This window comes from Limulus polyphemus, unplaced genomic scaffold, assembly GCF_000517525.1.
Source record: "Limulus polyphemus unplaced genomic scaffold, Limulus_polyphemus-2.1.2 Scaffold1858, whole genome shotgun sequence".
Lineage (NCBI taxonomy): Eukaryota > Metazoa > Arthropoda > Merostomata > Xiphosura > Limulidae > Limulus > Limulus polyphemus.
Genome location: NW_013667468.1, coordinates 59971 through 77385, shown reverse-complemented (window position 1 = coordinate 77385; position 17415 = coordinate 59971). Strand labels below are relative to the sequence as shown.

General features: G+C 30.1%; 1 protein-coding gene across 2 annotated transcripts in view; it reads right to left on the bottom strand.

The window, feature by feature from the left end:
• The window catches only part of LOC106465175 (myotubularin-related protein 10-A-like), a 73154-nt gene that overhangs the window by 2239 nt on the left and 53500 nt on the right, over positions 1-17415 (bottom strand). For both annotated transcript variants that reach the window (XM_022393015.1, XM_013925380.2), the window contains exons 10-12: positions 14543-14676; positions 10159-10308; positions 7135-7307 (exon numbers count right to left, since the gene is read on the bottom strand). In XM_022393015.1, coding sequence (XP_022248723.1) covers positions 7135-7307; positions 10159-10308; positions 14543-14676 — 457 coding nt within the window. The remainder of the gene's footprint in view (positions 1-7134; positions 7308-10158; positions 10309-14542; positions 14677-17415) is intronic.

Genomic DNA, 17415 nt, shown 5'->3' with positions numbered 1-17415 from the left:
GGCACGGTTAGCTGTCACATGACAAAATTCATGAATTACAAAAGTTACATGGATTACTGGTCACGGTTAGCTGTCACATGACAAAATTCATGAATTACAAAAGTTACATGGATTACTGGCACAGTTAGCTGTCACATGACAAAATTCATGAATTGCAAAAGCTACATGGATTACTGACATGGTTAGCTTGTCACATGACTAAATTCATGAATTACAAAAGCTACATGGATTACTGACACGGTTAGCTGTCACATGACAAAATTCATGAATTACGAAAGCTACATGGATTACTGACATGGTAAGCTTGTCACATGACAAAATTCATGAATTACAAAAGCTACATGGATTACTGACATAGTTAGCTTGTCACATGACTAAATTCATGAATTACAAAAGCTACATGGATTACTGGCACGGTTAGCTTGTCACATGAATGGTGTACGAATAGTAGTTTAATATAGGACAGTACTTTACTTTAAGTATCAAGTGTACAACTGTATATAAAAGTATGGGTTTGAATAATTCTAACTATTGAAAAATAAATGTATTTTTGAGTATGACAGATACAGTAATTTACTCATCATTATGAATCATCTTAAAAGAATATCATTGAAAAAAAAATTATAAATCACATTTAAATAAAATAATCACAACACAAAAAAAGCTTGGGAAGTGCCATTTTAAAAAACAGGAGATTCCTAATCAATTGGTTGTCATTAATTAGCTGAACAATCAATGTCCACCATTTTATTATTATTTTTTCCCCTCTTTATTACCTACTTTAGGATTCATATGATCTTTAAAAACTCACAGAAAATTACTAAACAACCATCTGGGCTTAATAAAATTTTGTAAAAATCACACAACTCAAATTTGTAAATGTAGCTTTCTTTCAAACTGGAAACACAACATTATTATCATCTTATTGCTGATTTATATATAACTAATGCTGAATATGATTATTAGATGTGCATGACATCCTATACCTGCGGTCATGACACTTCACTGACTGAAACTGCAAGGTTATTACCACTATTTGCAGGAAGCCACATAAATTAATAATATAATAATGTTGCTCTAATTTTAGTTTTCACATGTAAAATCATTTTCCTACTCTTAAAAACGAATAAATTTAGTTCATGCATTTACATTATGAAAATTTCAAATTATCCAAAATCCATGTATTATTATTTAATCCGAAGGATGAACGCTCTATGTGGTTTGGAGAAGAAAATTTTACTAGTTCTCAAAATTTCTGAGAATTTACAAAAAATCTTTCTCTTCTACTTTGCCAACATAAGCACGATCATCACCGGTTGTGAGTTTGTGAAATAAATCAACACAGGCAAAGAAGTATATTAAAAATACAAGTCAATTATGAAATGATAAAACAAAAATACCAAGAAACAAATTCTCAAAATTATTTTTATTCTGCTTTTTTTATCTCAAGACTTTTCCATCCTGTCCAAGATTTCTATACCCAAAACGAAACTCTTCCACCTATGTCTCTACCATAAAAATGTGAAATGCTCTTCACACATACATAAAAATTCTTATCTCAAAAAATTTCACTTGTGAAAGCTGCCTCCCTATACATAATTGTTAAATATAACAATAAAAGTAAAAATTTTGAGTTTTCTACTACTGAACATGTAATCATAGGTTAAACCTATGATTACTATAATTAAGTCAGAAAACACCAATCACCTGTATTATTAACTCTACATCAAATCCTAGAACCTAAGTTTTCATTATATCATTCTACAGAATGGAAGTCAGTTAATAGTTTTTGCCATTGAAATATTGAAACATTAGATGTGCCCAAAGTTTAACAGTTTCTCATACAACACTGAATTAACAATACTGTGTACAAACTGGCGAAGTAAATCCAAATTATTAGTTAAATATCATTTAAGGTTAATTGCACTAACAGATGATTATTAATGGTTTTAAAAATTAATTTATGTTCTTACTTAATTTGCTATCTACTACCATGCATTCTCATGTCATGGCAAATAACTATGAAAAGTGTAAATGTACTAAACCAATTAAACATATTATTGTAAAATGCAAAACACATAATTTCACAAAATATTACACTATTTTAGTAACTTACACCATAAATGACATGGTATTTCATGTACATGTTATAGAAAAATTATTTTTAGTCATAGAAAACCATGGAATACGTCTTTTTTAAGCTCAAGATGTACAAACCCTATAATCCCTTTATGAAGTTTTTGAGACAATTTCCAAAGTAGACAGAGAAAACAACAATGATTATGTACAGAACTATCACAGAAGACAGGAAACAGAAATTACTCACAACATCTGTTCTAAATAAATGCTTTGTCAGACATCACAGAAATGAGTTTCTTTGAATGAATATATTTTCAGAGTGATATCTCCTTCATTTTTCACAGATCTGCAGTCAGAGTTCATGAGTATTTTCAAGCTCTGATAATGTGCAGATAATGAACTATAAAAATTAGTTAATGAAATAAAATCATACTGGAATGAGTCGAACTGTGTGACAAAGAGGAAGAAAGTTTCAATAAGGCCTGAAGTGTGGCATTAAAAGTTTGTTTTTCTGTGATTTTATAGGAGACTGAGATGGAGAGAAATAACCAGACACAAAAATAAAAATGATTTTCATCCATCAATTCCTTCTTAAATTTCAGCCATGTAAGGGTTCAAAATTTAACAATTATTTTTCCTTTTTATCAATAATCATCCAATTATAGTTAAATGAGTTTATAGTCAATAAACTGATCACCAATGATTAAAACAATTAAATGATGTTCCTGAAAAATCTTTGGCTACGTGATAAATCAAATCTTAATGCTGAGGTTTTATAAAATCATTGCTACATTGTTTACAAGTCAGAAGAAGAACACTGCATCTTTACAGGGTAAAACATGCAAAACTGGAAAAAAATATTGTAGATTTCATTTCATTGTACTTTCTTACATTTCTGTGAAAACAATCGTAACAGAAAATATGTTTACTAAATATGCTTTATATTAAACCTAAAAAACTGGAATAATTGTACTGTTAAATTTTCATAAGGCAAAAAAAAAAAAAAATGAAAATGTACAAGGCATTTAGAAATCCTGGGCTTCCCAAATCCAAAAATTTACAGAAAAGAATTCCGATATTTCCAAGATTGGATTTACTCTTTCCACACTGGAAGACTGTCTGACCTTTCATGAATTGTTTCTTCTGATAGCAGCAATACTTAACCAAATGACATGCAAATTTTCAACTGATGTAATTTCTTGATTAAATTTCATTAAAAGTCAGTAAAATGCTGCCTGTACTCAAACTTAATTGCTTACATTCTGGATACTGAACCACTATTCTTGCTGGATTATGGTGATGTATGAAGTCTAAAGCTGAGCAATTAACTCGGTTAATTGGTTACATCAATTAATGTAATGTAAAACTATCATTTAATGAAATTTACTTAAAATTTTTCTTGTCACCAAATTAATAAAATTAGTGTTTTCAATCATCACTGTTTTGGATTATTCCAACTATCTAAGTAACTGAAATATTTTCCTTATGATTTCTCATTATTTGCAATTAATTCAAGCTTAATCAATTAGTGTAATGACTTAAAAATATATAACTAATTGAAATGTTTCTGATTATCCAGCTCTGGCAAGTAAAGTGAGGCAGAGCTGAGTATAAAAATTGAGGTATAGGCATTCTTCAAATATGTGCTAAAAATATTAAGCCATACCAATGCACTAACTATCCAATATCAAGGAAAACTTTCTGTCTGCCTGTGAACGCATCTACTCCTAAAAGAGTTAACTGATCCAGTCCAAACTTGGTATGCTATCTTAGTAGTCCAAAAGCAAAACAACTTCTTATTAAACATTTCCATATATTGGAAAATAAAAATATTAAAATATTTTATAGAATAACCCCTATATTATTACTTAACATGTTGCTTGTTTATTACAAACTACATATATAACCGTCGTTACTTAAGGTAAGCTTGCTATAGTAAAAACAAGTTAGAGCAAGTAAGTATTCATTATTCTTATTAACTCAAAAAAATATTGATAGTTCAATAATTTGTTCATTTAACTGTGTTTGTCAGAAACTACTAGACATGGACTAATAATAATCTAATATCTGTGATCCTCAATTATCCGTGATTTTTTCTTTTCTCCAAATTTTCTCAAAATAATTGTGCCATTACAATTCTAGACAATAATTTATATGTTTTGGAGAAATTATCACTCAGAAATTAATTTTGATTGCAAAAGTTCGGGTGTTGCATGATATCTGTGGAATCTGCATGCAGAATCTGGTGTGCTTTCAAATAATATGTTGGCTGGTTCAAGCCTAGCCTTGCCTCTTTTATTTTTAAGCTGTTAAGACAGGAATACAAAATACGTGTAGATTGGTTAACCTTATTTGATTAGTGATTAAAAATATAGTGTCCAAAAACACACAAAATATACATTAAGGTTTCTTAAAGATTTCACTCAACTTCAGTTGTTGTCCGCTGTTCTATGCTGCTCAGCCGGCATCCTTTAACCACAGATGCATATTTAGGTTGTGTTGGGGTGTCACTCAGTTACACATTGGCTTCCCTACTGATAATTGGTATCTTCAGTCTGTTTTAACAAAGGCTTTTTGTAATAATTCCCTAGCATGGATTTACACTAAGTTTTGACTTATTTTTCAGAAACGCTTATAGGGTGTGAATGCATTTCTGTGTCTATAGCAGAAAAAGTTCTAAAATTTAGGAGCTATTTATGCCTATGTTAGAGATTAAATTAAAATAAAACAGAAATGGGCAATCAAAAGAGGAAGTATTAAAAAAGAAGGAAAAAGTGGAATCAGACTCATGTAACTCACGAACTTTGGAGAAATAAAGCATGACTGACCAACTGACACTTGGCTTTTATGATTATGATGACTTTTATAATTTTTCACGATAATGTGATTAAACAACAGTAAAAAAGATTATAATTTAAAACAAGGAACTTAAATATACTGAAAAATTTTATTTCCATTAAACAATGGGCTTATTAGTGGGATACACTAGTGCCTCGATTATCCACTATTTCTGTTATCTGAGATTTTTTGCTTTCCCTGGACCAGCACGGATAATCCAGGCACCAGTATATGGATTATTTAAAAACAAAAAAAAGTACTCTTTGTAGCATATATGATTATAAAGTAAAGCCTTTGTACTTATTCAAACTATTTAGGGTGTATAAACAGCTATGTATATTTATTTACTTTCACAGCAATGGGTGCATGCTAACAATCACTTGATATCAACAACCACTTGATGGTACTGCCTGATCTAACTGCCTTCAGTCCCGTCCAAGTCTAAGCCTGCACGTCGATTAATTGAATTGAGAGAAAGATGAAAAACAAAATGCATAAAATTTGTAAGGTGTTTCATTCCTGAAAAAACATGAAGAAGTGCTGAATCTGCCATTAAAATCTTAAGAACATAGTTCAATTTAAGACTCAAAGAACATGAAAATAGTTCCGGATTTCCAAGAGTCCAGAACTGTTCTACATTCAAGTTCTTTTTAGCACAGCTCTCTGCACAAATAAAAAGGAAGAAAATACTACATGCCACAATGAAATACTTAGTTACCATGGCGATCTGGCTCCCGGAATTTGTCGAGGCCTGGTTTAATGATATGTAATACTTATAAATTGTTAAAGTATTTACGTGAACTGGACTTCTGTTTAATTAAGTCTTGGTTTAGATCAATAGGAAGCACTGAAAAGGGAAAACAAAATTTCATCCAGCTGTCATCACCCGCCTTACATAAGCTTTATGTTTTTTGATTTATTGATTTCTCAGCACACACGTTTGTTTCTACAGTTTCTTCCAACCTGCACTGTAAAATGTTCTTTCTAAATTTCTGCCCATCTCAACAATTCACTTAAAAGCTTATGATATTTTATACTTATAAAGTTGTTACTTATTTAGTTAGTTTTTCACAGTAATCATGTAATGAGAAAACCATTTTGAAATGTCTGTAACTAAAAACATTTTTCATATTACAGTGACTATAATTTACTTTACGAATCATTTCAATCATTACAAAGACATCATATAATATCACTGCATGTTTTTTGCCACATAGCCAATGTTGTACTCATCTGTACCTTTATAGGATCAGTATGAATTTTTTCATTGAATTATATATTACTTATCAAACATTGTAACAAAAATCTTTACTAGTTTTTCTACATTAAGCCTAAAGAAAATTAGTGCTAACGAGAAATTATTTTACTTAATTTTAAGTAAAACAGCCTTGTGAAAAATTGTAAGGTTAGTAATGGTAATAATCATCTTTACAGCTTATTACAGGTTTCATGTAAAAGATTACATTTTCACATACAGCTTTTAGTATTAAAAAAAGTAGTTTAATCCAAGTTGTTGTACCTGAAGACGTCTCTCATATTAAACATTGATAATTTGAAAATCTCTTTACAAAACAAAACAAGCTGCAAGTTAGTCTTCAAGTTAGTCTCATGTGAGAATAATCAGTTAGTTGAATATGACTGATTAATGAATGAATGATTAATTGATTAGCAAATTTAATTAATTGCCTAGTTTAAAGTCAGAACTATATAAGAACTAGTTCTGATTGAAGCTTTCATAAGATAACAGTATTAATAGCAAACAAAGCTATTTAAATAAAAGTCCAGAGTTACAGATTTTGAATGGATGGTTATTTTTATTTTTTGTTTAACTAATTTACAATGTTTCAACCACTCATGTGGCCATCATCAGGTAACTGCCACTAAAATCCTGGGATTCAGAAAAAGCTTCTGAATTGCAACTCTTAATGTAAACTTTGTCTAAAGTGATGTGAAAGTAAACTGTTACAATAAAGCATTTTGATATTGGAACATATACTGTTAAATTATAAAGGGATATCCATAACAAAACATTGAATACATAAAAGTACTCTTTGTAGCATATATGATTATAAAGTAAAGCCTTTGTACTTATTCAAACTATTTAGGGTGTATAAACAGCATAAAGACTTGGAAAGTCTTAATATTAATACCGTATATTAATTATTATTAAGTATTAATACTGATATATTATCTCTGGTGTAAAAACCACAAACTAACCTTACATCCTTCCTCTACTCCAAGTTGGCCAAGTCTCTCTTGAAAAGGATGTCCAAGTGCAACCCATTCTTTCTGTACCAAACATTCAAAACCATACTGAGTTCTAAAAAATGGATCCAGAAGAATCTGCACCAAGCTTGAGATAACACAAGACAAGTCTCGTCCTTCCCACTCTACAAAGAGAAATGCCATTGAAAGTTTCTATTTGTAGAGAAAAATACTATAAATTTAAACATAATGGTATGGAAAGTCTTGCCACCATTAAGAGTAGTGGGTCTCAGACTTTTTGTTTCTGGACTAGGTGAATTTACTGGGTGGGTTATAGAGTAAAACATAAACATATTCTTATTTTAAAATTGTTTACAGAAGCACTACTAAAATTTATTGAAGTATAAAACAGAGCAGTAAACCCCTCTCCCAATTGAGTATGGGTTCCAAAAACTGCCTGGCGACTCAAGCAAGTTCTGAACCCCTCGTTCAGAAACACCTTATTTAATAAAACTTCTATTTTTGAATGTATATTCATCTTCACTGATGTTTTACTACACAATAAATGTTGCCTATTTGTTTAGGAACATTAGTAACATAAGAGATGTAATATAATGAAACATGAGTCTTATCTTCTTTATTGTAAAGAGAATCTTATTTAATGCAAGTTTAATTTCAAAAATACAGCAATTTATATCAATACATGACAAACTTCATCACCCTAACTCTTAGAAGATAAATGTTATTTTAATGAAGCTTGCATTTCAAGAACCTCCACATTTCACCCTGACATAAAATGTTAGAAGTCTTAACACACATCTTATTCTTCTGACAGGACTATTATTTAGCAATGATTAAATATTTAAAGGAAACATACAGTAAAATTATTAATTAGGTCCCAAATTAGAAAGTAGAAGTGTTCAATTTCTACAAGAACAATAATAAATAAATACATTTGTTGGCTATGGTGAGTATGCATTTTTATATATTGATTTACTTTTAGTGCTATTGCTCTTACTATATTTATAAAACAATCTTCACTACCAGTGCTTATTAAAAAATTTCTTAGCTGCTTAAAAATAATAACTTTTTTACCCATAATTTAATCTCACAACTTTTTATAAGTAGGACTAAAGCAACATAAGACTTTTATGACACTTGGAAAACATGTAGGTTTTAAACAGAATATATATTTAATTTTTTGTGTGACATCTAATAACCCAAATGTTTTCTCAAAATCAAGTGATGTTTGTAGGTCATGTACATTCATGAGAACCTATCCCAACAAATAGAAGTATTAATGTTGGTTTATAAAAGAATTTTCACAAATGTAATGGGTATTTCCAGCATAAGAGTGAAAAAAGGGCATACAAAAGAAACCCGTAGAGATGCAAGAAGAAATAAAGAATTATTTAAGAGGAACATTATTGAATGAAATTTAATAAAAAACATGGTAACAGAAGTAGTTAGTAAGTTCATGTGGTACTGAAAAATAAACAAAAATTAAACTAGTTGCTAATTTAAAAATAATAAAACATTAAAGGTAACAAATATATAAATTTTTCAAGTTGTATTCTTACATAAATGAAAGAAAATTGTAATGTCACAAGGATAAACAGTAATCAGTTGTTATCAGAAAGTTAAGGTTTATACCTTGCCTAAGCTTGGTGAACAAAATAAACACATCGCATACATTGTTCCTGCTGCAGTTGAAAGAATAGAAACACACACATAGTAAATATTTCAAACTCCTTGTATTCTGCACGCAATGAGCACCAAGTCATACCAGATCTTTGTGTGACTATAAAAATTATTACAAAGAATATTTGAAAAAAAAACTTAACCACAGGGTTGGTTAGTACTGGAGAAGAAATGTTGACTACAATTCTGAATTTACAGGAAATGTGGTAAACTTTTTGTTAAATGTACAAAATCAGATGTGTTTCAAAAGTATTTGTACTCAAAGATATGTCTGTGAATTGATGACGTTAATCTGACTCTGACAAGTTGGAGTGAAAAATCATGTTCATGTGACAAATACAAATAGTTTACTCCATCACTCAGTTTGTATATTGCAATTGCAAAACATCTACAACTTCCTGAATGCATACCTAAGGTTTTTCAGTATTTCTGTATACTGTATCTGGTATTTACTATCCTCCAACATGAATCAACCAATGTAGGGTAAACTGGACAGCTGACACTAAATACACAATACCATGTTTAATGGCACTCTGTAAAAGGTCAACGCATGCACGCTTTGATCCCACCCACAGGGTAAAAAGCATATTCACAAAACAGAAACAATGTTAATAAAGCAGTAAATCAGCATACTCAAAAATCTTGTTTCTGCAGTCCATTCTGGTATATTTTTAAAAAATGTCTCGTAAAATATAAAATATCATGAACACAATGCTGAGAAAATAATTATTCTGCTACTCAGTCAACTAAACCCGACAATCTCATCACTAGTGCTCCCACCCCGGGGAGATTTTCTGGAGAGTTCCTCATTATAGTCAATTTCAACCTGAGATTTTGTAAAGAAGTCAGATATTAAACAAAAAGATGTATAAACCATAGTCAAATCAAAATTTTATAAATTAACAAACTTAGCCACGCATGTAATAAGAATTTTCTCAAGAATCTTAGATTTTACAAGTGCTCAGCAAACACTGATTCAGTGCTAGAAACAAAGTTAAAATAATTACAATAAAAATCAGTAATAAAAAGAGTGAAAATGCTTTTTTATGTCTAATTACACTGATTCATTAGCTCATGTTTTAAAAAACAAATCTGAACTCTTTTAACTCAGAAAATTTCATGACAATAAGTATGTACAATCAAAGCAAATAAAAAATTAACAGTATTTGCAGTTACTACTTTTCTGGCAAAAATTCCCATACTACTCAATTTATAAGGATTTTCTGAAATGTCACTTCTTGTAATAGCAAATTTTGTTTTATTAGTCAGCTCAAATGTCTTTAAACTAATGTTTGATAGTTATGCTAATAGAATAAAAACTATCTCAATTCCCACCTTTTATGATAACAGAGTCTTTTTTACTAGCCATGCTTTTAGCAATCTTCAGAGTAGTTTCCAAGCATGCTGACAGATAATGAAACCAGTGTATAGATTCAAGAGAACTGAGGTATGTTGATTCTTGTTTCCAGTAACTGTGTGCATTTTCTATCAAAAGAAATTATTAATGATACAATATACACGTATGCTCAAGTTCAATGTTTTAAAAATTCTTATTACTAACAGTGAAAAACTAATTTTTCAAATGTTTACATTACCATGCAAATAGCTAAAGTGTTTCATAGATACAAGATTTAAAGTGCTGAATGATTCACAACATGTTAAACATATTAAATCCCTTATTTTACATACTGCTAATCTTAAATAACAACAACAAGGATTTAGCTTTTGAAAAATGCATACACAGTATTCCCTTGTCACAAAACCTCAAAAAACAGTGTTGCTACTTTAAATATTATTTATTTGGTTATAACAGTAATGCACCAAACCTCAACTGCTAATTATCCTGACTTTTTTAATACATATAGTGTATATTTATGTATAAGGCTTTCACTATCAGATAATGCCTATTTATCACCTTTCATTGAAAAAGTCCATGATAGAAACAAACAAAAAAAAAAGCAGACAGAAAATGTGGACTAAGAATCTCCTTTCATAGATAGAACTAAGTGTTGATATGCTGACACTTCCAGCTACAAATTCATAAATTTCTGAAAATGCATTATTATGAAAAATGAAATATCTTTATCACCAAGTAATAAACATATTTATAAAACCTAATATCCTACTAATTGATGAAGTTTGGCATAGTTATTTTACTTGTGTGTTTAGATTATCACCACAGATTAAAACTTACATTCTACAATAAATTTCCCTTAAATAAACTCACGAAACACTGGGAAGACTTAAGGAGAGAAACTGATTGTAATAACAGTTATGACATATTATGGAACATTTGTAATTTATTGAATTATCTTTTTTTGCACTAAGTTTTTTACTTTCATAGTCTAAAGTAGCACAACTATTATACAATAATATTATACATTGTTTGCTACGTTAGTAGTTTTATTTTATAGTAATAATATGCTGAATCTTTCAGAATGTGTTAAGAATTACAACATACTTCTCTGAACATGTTATCAATAACACATCACATTCCAGAAGTTTAAACATACTCTTTTGTACATGTTTAATTCCTAACTTGGAAAAACTAATTTTAAAACACAAAAAATAGCTACATAAGGTTCAATATTATTGCATACACAGACATTATGAACACCTAAGTGTCAACATTTCATTATTCAAAATCTAGTATTAGTTAATGAAAAGCCGTTATTTAATTATCCATTAGCGACATTACTGCATTAATTTAGTGTATCAGATAGGTCTGTATTTAATTTGGAAAAATGTACAATATTGCATATATGACTTTCAGTGTTGTAATATTTCTAATACATTATTTTTTGTTAAACATTTATAAATACCAATCACAATCCAAATTCTTTCTGTTTTACAAAAATGGCCTAAATTTGTTTAATATAGAAGACAAGTCTATTAATCAAAGGATGTTGTTATTTTTTTAATGTTCAAAAAAAAAGGAATATAGAAATGAACTTAACCAAAACAAAGCAGGTTTGGGCCTTAGAATCTAAGAGTAACTCACAACTATCATAACTACTGGTAAGACAATAGCATTATTGTTTATTTTGAATCGGTGAAAACAAAGAAATATAATACAACTTTTAACACACAAATCTGATGGCAGAACTAATTTTATCAGTAGTAGTTTAACAATACATATACTCAAGTAACTGTTAAATTTTGTGTTAAAATTAAAAATTATAATTACCGAAGTATTTACTCTTACATTTTTACAGTTCAGTTACGTGTGATACTTATAAAACATCACAGTAACCTTTCACTTATCTAAACAGTTCACAAGTATAAAATGTTTATTTTAGTTTTTCAGTATATCAATGAATCAAACACGGTCACTTTCTGTTAAACAAAAAATATATTAATGAAGCATATTTTTCTTTCATTTAAATAACAAATACATGTATTTTATATATACAATTAAAACATTTTTAACATTTCAAACACCCATGAACACAAAGCCCTTCTGATAATTATGTTTACAGTGGAGGTAATCTCTTACATAAACATAACTACAATATTTGACCTCTGTCCTTCACTATATAAATGTTTTATGCAACAATTTTGCAGTTCATGTTTAATATTTTTATTCAAAAATAAACAGGAAGATGTATGTTTGGAATGTTACAAACATAATGCATAATTTGAAATGGTTCTAAGAACTGAGGTCAGGAAATTTAGCTACATAGTAAGTTCTGAATACTTAGTTTTAAGATCTTGAATTAATTAGCTTTTTTATGTTCTTTCTGAGGATGGGAAGAGTTTTAGATTACACCCATTTCTACTCAGTGAAGCTGAGACTTTGAGAAGGAGTAAAATATTAACATTAATGCCAACTTATGTTTAAAAATGTAGATTCCATGCAAGTTACTATATCACAGGATGGACAGGCACCTAGAATCCCCACACTGAAAGTGAACAGGAAGCAAAGAACAGATTTTACACAAGATAAATATATAACTCACAGAGGGTATATGCCATGCTTGAGTCATTAAACTGCAATGAAGGTTATAATGTGAACTAGGTGTAGTGTTGTAAAATGGACATCAGATTGAAGGTGTAAAGGTGTCTATGAACTGTCATATAAACATGCTGAGGACAGAGGGCAAGGCACATTTACAGTGTAAACAGAAAAGGAATAAGTTGAAGTGTCCAGAGACTAGGCCAGATTGAACAATGATAGCAAGAGACAGCAGGCCATACAAACCAAAGAAACAGTGCAATGGATTCAAATGATATTTATCATAATGACAAGAAGTCAGGGTCTGGCCTCACAAGAGCAAGGATGCAACCTTCTAGGCTGCATAAAACATATCCCCATCATGGTAACACTCAGTTCTAAGGGCAAAAGTCTCACAGTGCAATTCAGCCAATCATATCAAAGTAAAAAATGAGCAACACTGTGTAAGTAAAACAGAATAATATAGTGGAAGAATAATAATATGCTGGCACTCAAACTCCACCAAAACAGTAGCAAGAAAAATGTTGAATCTTTTAACAGGTGACCAAAAACATATTCTGCACATACTCCTCTAAACTAGAAAAAGACTTGTCTGAAAGGGATCCTGAGTCAACTTATGAAGCTATAGGGAAAGAAGCTGTTATGAAAGAATTTGGTACAAATAGGATAACACCTGGAACAGAAGCTGATTTACATTCAAATAAGTTTTGCACACAAATAAGAAAAGGAAGGACAGATGATAAGTGAAAACATTTTATCACCCTCTCAAGCAGTCCAAGTTTTAGAAGAAAGGAATGATTAAGACAAAAAAATGATAGATTCCGAGACACAATAGTACATGACTCAGTGACAGCATAAGTATTTCAATTATGATGTTCTGACATAAAAAAGCAAGAATATGTATTTTGATGTAAAGAAAAAAGATCACAAGCTTAAGGCTTGGAACCAGTGAGATCAAAGCAGCATTCTAATATGGAAGGGTTCTGACCAAAGGTCGTCACCAATAACAATAGAAAAAAATCCAGTAGAGGAAGAGCATGATGCAAAAGATGAAATGTAGATGAGAGAAATGCCTGATACTAGATACAGCAGAAAAGGTCAAACCTTTGTACAAAAATAAACTTGTGAAACACTCAAACCAGAAATGATTGGCACCTGCACCACCGTTGAAAGAGCCACCATTTTCATTGATAAACTGAAACAGTGAAAGATGGCAGGAATGAGCTTGTAGATGACACTTAAAATGTTACTCCATGAATATGGAACCAATAAAAACATACTAAGAAGGTAAAAGAGAATATACCAGGAAAGCAAAACAGAGAAATATTATAGCATGGATAGCCATGAAGGAAAAAGGGCAGGTCATCTGATGGAGTGGAGAAAACTGAGGCTGAACAAACCATATTAGTGCAATCGGCACTATCTGACAGAGAAAACCTTAAATCCAACACAAAACTTGTAGAAATGCAAAGGAGGACGGATATAAAGGAAAATATAAATACAATATTTATGGAGTCCACAAACAAAAGGAGTAAAAACTGAGTTAAATGTTTAACTTATCATGGTAGTATTCATTCACACTTAGTGGATATGACCTAAAGAGGAATATTCATATGAAAATACACATGTATAGATACATTTAATCTACAACAAGGTTACATAAATGTTCATACTTTCAAACACACACCTCTGCTATATTTAAGTTGAACATATCTATTCAGTAGCAAAATTATGACCAAATCATCAAACCAAACAAAAACTTACCTGGTTTACAGATTCCTTGAAGTTTAATGTAACTATAATTAATTTCTCGAACTGATGGACACAAATCATCTAGACTAAATAATTGTAGGCTGCTGGGTTGTGGAATTCCCTTTTTTATAGTTTCTAAAATTTGGCTTAAAAACAAAAGAAAAACAGCTATGAAATTATAAAAATATGAATCTAAGATAATATAAACCAACTTTTTTTTAACATCTCACAAATACAAATTGATGAGTGACAAGAAAAATTGTTCCCACAACATCATCATTACATAATTATCATATATATTGCAATAACTTAGAATGTAAGACAAAAACAAGGAAAAGTACTAAGTTAAACCTAATTGGCTATGCCTTTTTATAAAAGAGAGGAGTTTGATTATTTATTGACATAACAAAAACAAAAAGTTAATACACAAATTAAGTATTTCTGCACAAAATGTATACTGAACATTGGTTGTAATGATACAAGTTTGTTTCAGACTGATGTTTCACAATTTACTTTTGAAGTTCTACAAAAGCTTTTAACAGTAATATATTTTAATGGCCTAGCATGCAACCCAGTACGGTTGTGTCCCAATGCATTTTAATACATCTCCAGGTCTGAAACAAAAGGAAATTTATGCAACACACACAACTTTTACTGCAAAGGGCATATTTAAATAGGTTCTTATATTATTCCAAATCACTGGCATAACTTTCATTTATAGCATTTAATCTAGTTTCAGCTTTAATCATTTTTATGGTCAATGTAAAAATCCCTGTTGCCACATAGACAATCTATCTGAACAAAATCTAAACTCACACTAAAGTTGTCTAACTTGTACAAGGATACTGATTTTAACGTAAAGTTGAATAAGCAAATTTCTTGCCAACTGATACTGGTTGTTATGGTAATGGTCACTTCTTTTACATGTACACAATCTATAAAATCAATTGTATAACATTCCTTAATTGTGAATACCATAAATTGTTTGGAATTGATGCATAAATTTTAAATGACATATTACATTCACAAAACAAGTTTTAAGTTTATCTACTACTATCTCTCTCTCTCTCTGTCTAAATATATATATATTAGTTTTATGTATTTTAATTTTTGATGAATAATTTTCCACCAGAAAGTTGGAACATTTTGTAAATGCAACAAGATATGTGGCAGAGATTTTTAACAATAAAGAACAACTTTTAACATAAACTTTTACATGACAAAACTGATAAGTAAAAACAAATGGATTCTAGGTCGATGACTTGAACCCAGGACAACCAGATAACAAAGCTAGACTACTATTGAGCTATTCAAGAGTGAAGTCTTCCCTCATCACTGTTCACCTATAAGGTTTCTTAATATCATTACGATCACACTAGAGGGTTAATTTACCATCATCCAACCAAATTATATGCAATCCATCACATATATATTTAAATTCTACTTTTTTTAAATAAACTTTCACATGATGAATAAGTGACCAGTGACAGATTCAAACACAACCCTTGATAAAACTTGGTCTGAACACTGAAACTTCACACTTCAAAAAAGTTTCTAACAGAGGCCAATAATTAACCATTTGATTCCACAGCTCTTGACGATACAGTTCCCACTGTTTGGTATTATTAGTATTGTAGTGAAAGACTAGAGTGTAATTAAAATACTTTCAGAAAGCCAATAAAATGGCCAAGATACTTTTGAATAACTACACAAAAACTAACAGTGATCAAATAGTAAAATAATCAAAGAGAGAAGCTACAATTTTGAAAGCCCTAAGTAACAAAATCTGAGACTATATTAGCATAAAATGTGTCTTTAAAACACCAACAATTTTGTATCGAAGTTTAATTATTGCAAATCTGTTTTTGTGTTTTACTACCATTTGAATTAAAAAATTTAAATTATCAAAACATTTCAAATCCTAGCATTAATGCCTTGTTAGAACAAATAACTATAGCTATAGTACTGGCCACTATAAAGCACTGTAAGTTTAAAATAATACGTTTCTTCTGTTAAACACACATTAATTGATTTGTTGAAGTTAACAGTAACTTTAGAAATACCAGATGCAAGATGTCACTTGTACTGTATCATTTTATTGGCACAACAGTTTATTTTTTGTATCTAGAAATTTGTTCAATAAGAAGAACTGTAGTAAAAGCTTGTTTGTGAATATGGTATATTAATGGAAATTCTGTATGCTTGAAACTATTTTATGCTATTAAAGTTAGGAACATTTCAGAACAAACAATTATTTTGATCCAGAAATAAGGTTTAAAATCAGAAGATTATCACAGTTTTTAGTATGTAAAACACAATTTATGGGACAGGTGCTTGACCTCCACTGTAAGACATCACATTTTTGTGTCCAAACCATGTGTTCTCAAGAGCTGTGGTTCATGTCTCACTCAAGAATAGATGTTGGTTATGCTTACAAAATGATTCAAGTTAGTACAACACAGAAGTAAAATCATTGAAATTAATACACACATTCTACAGCATATGCAAAGATAACTATAATTATGATAATCGACTTTGAAGTGATAAATAATATTCTATTTGAAAATAACTATTATCATAAATATCAATATACTTATTTTTTGTTTATTTTTTAATTTTACCCAAAGCTACACGAGGCTATCTGTGCTATCCATCCTCAACTTAGCAGTGAAAGACTAGAGGGAAGTCATCACCACCCACCGCCAACTCTTGGGCTACTCTTTTACCAATAAATAGTGGGATTGCCCATGACATTATAACGCCCCAATGGCTGAAAGGGCAAGCATGTTTGACCAATATACAGCCCATTGCTACTACCTACAGGCCCACAAGTATGAATATACACACACACACACACATATATATATATATATATATTTTTTTTG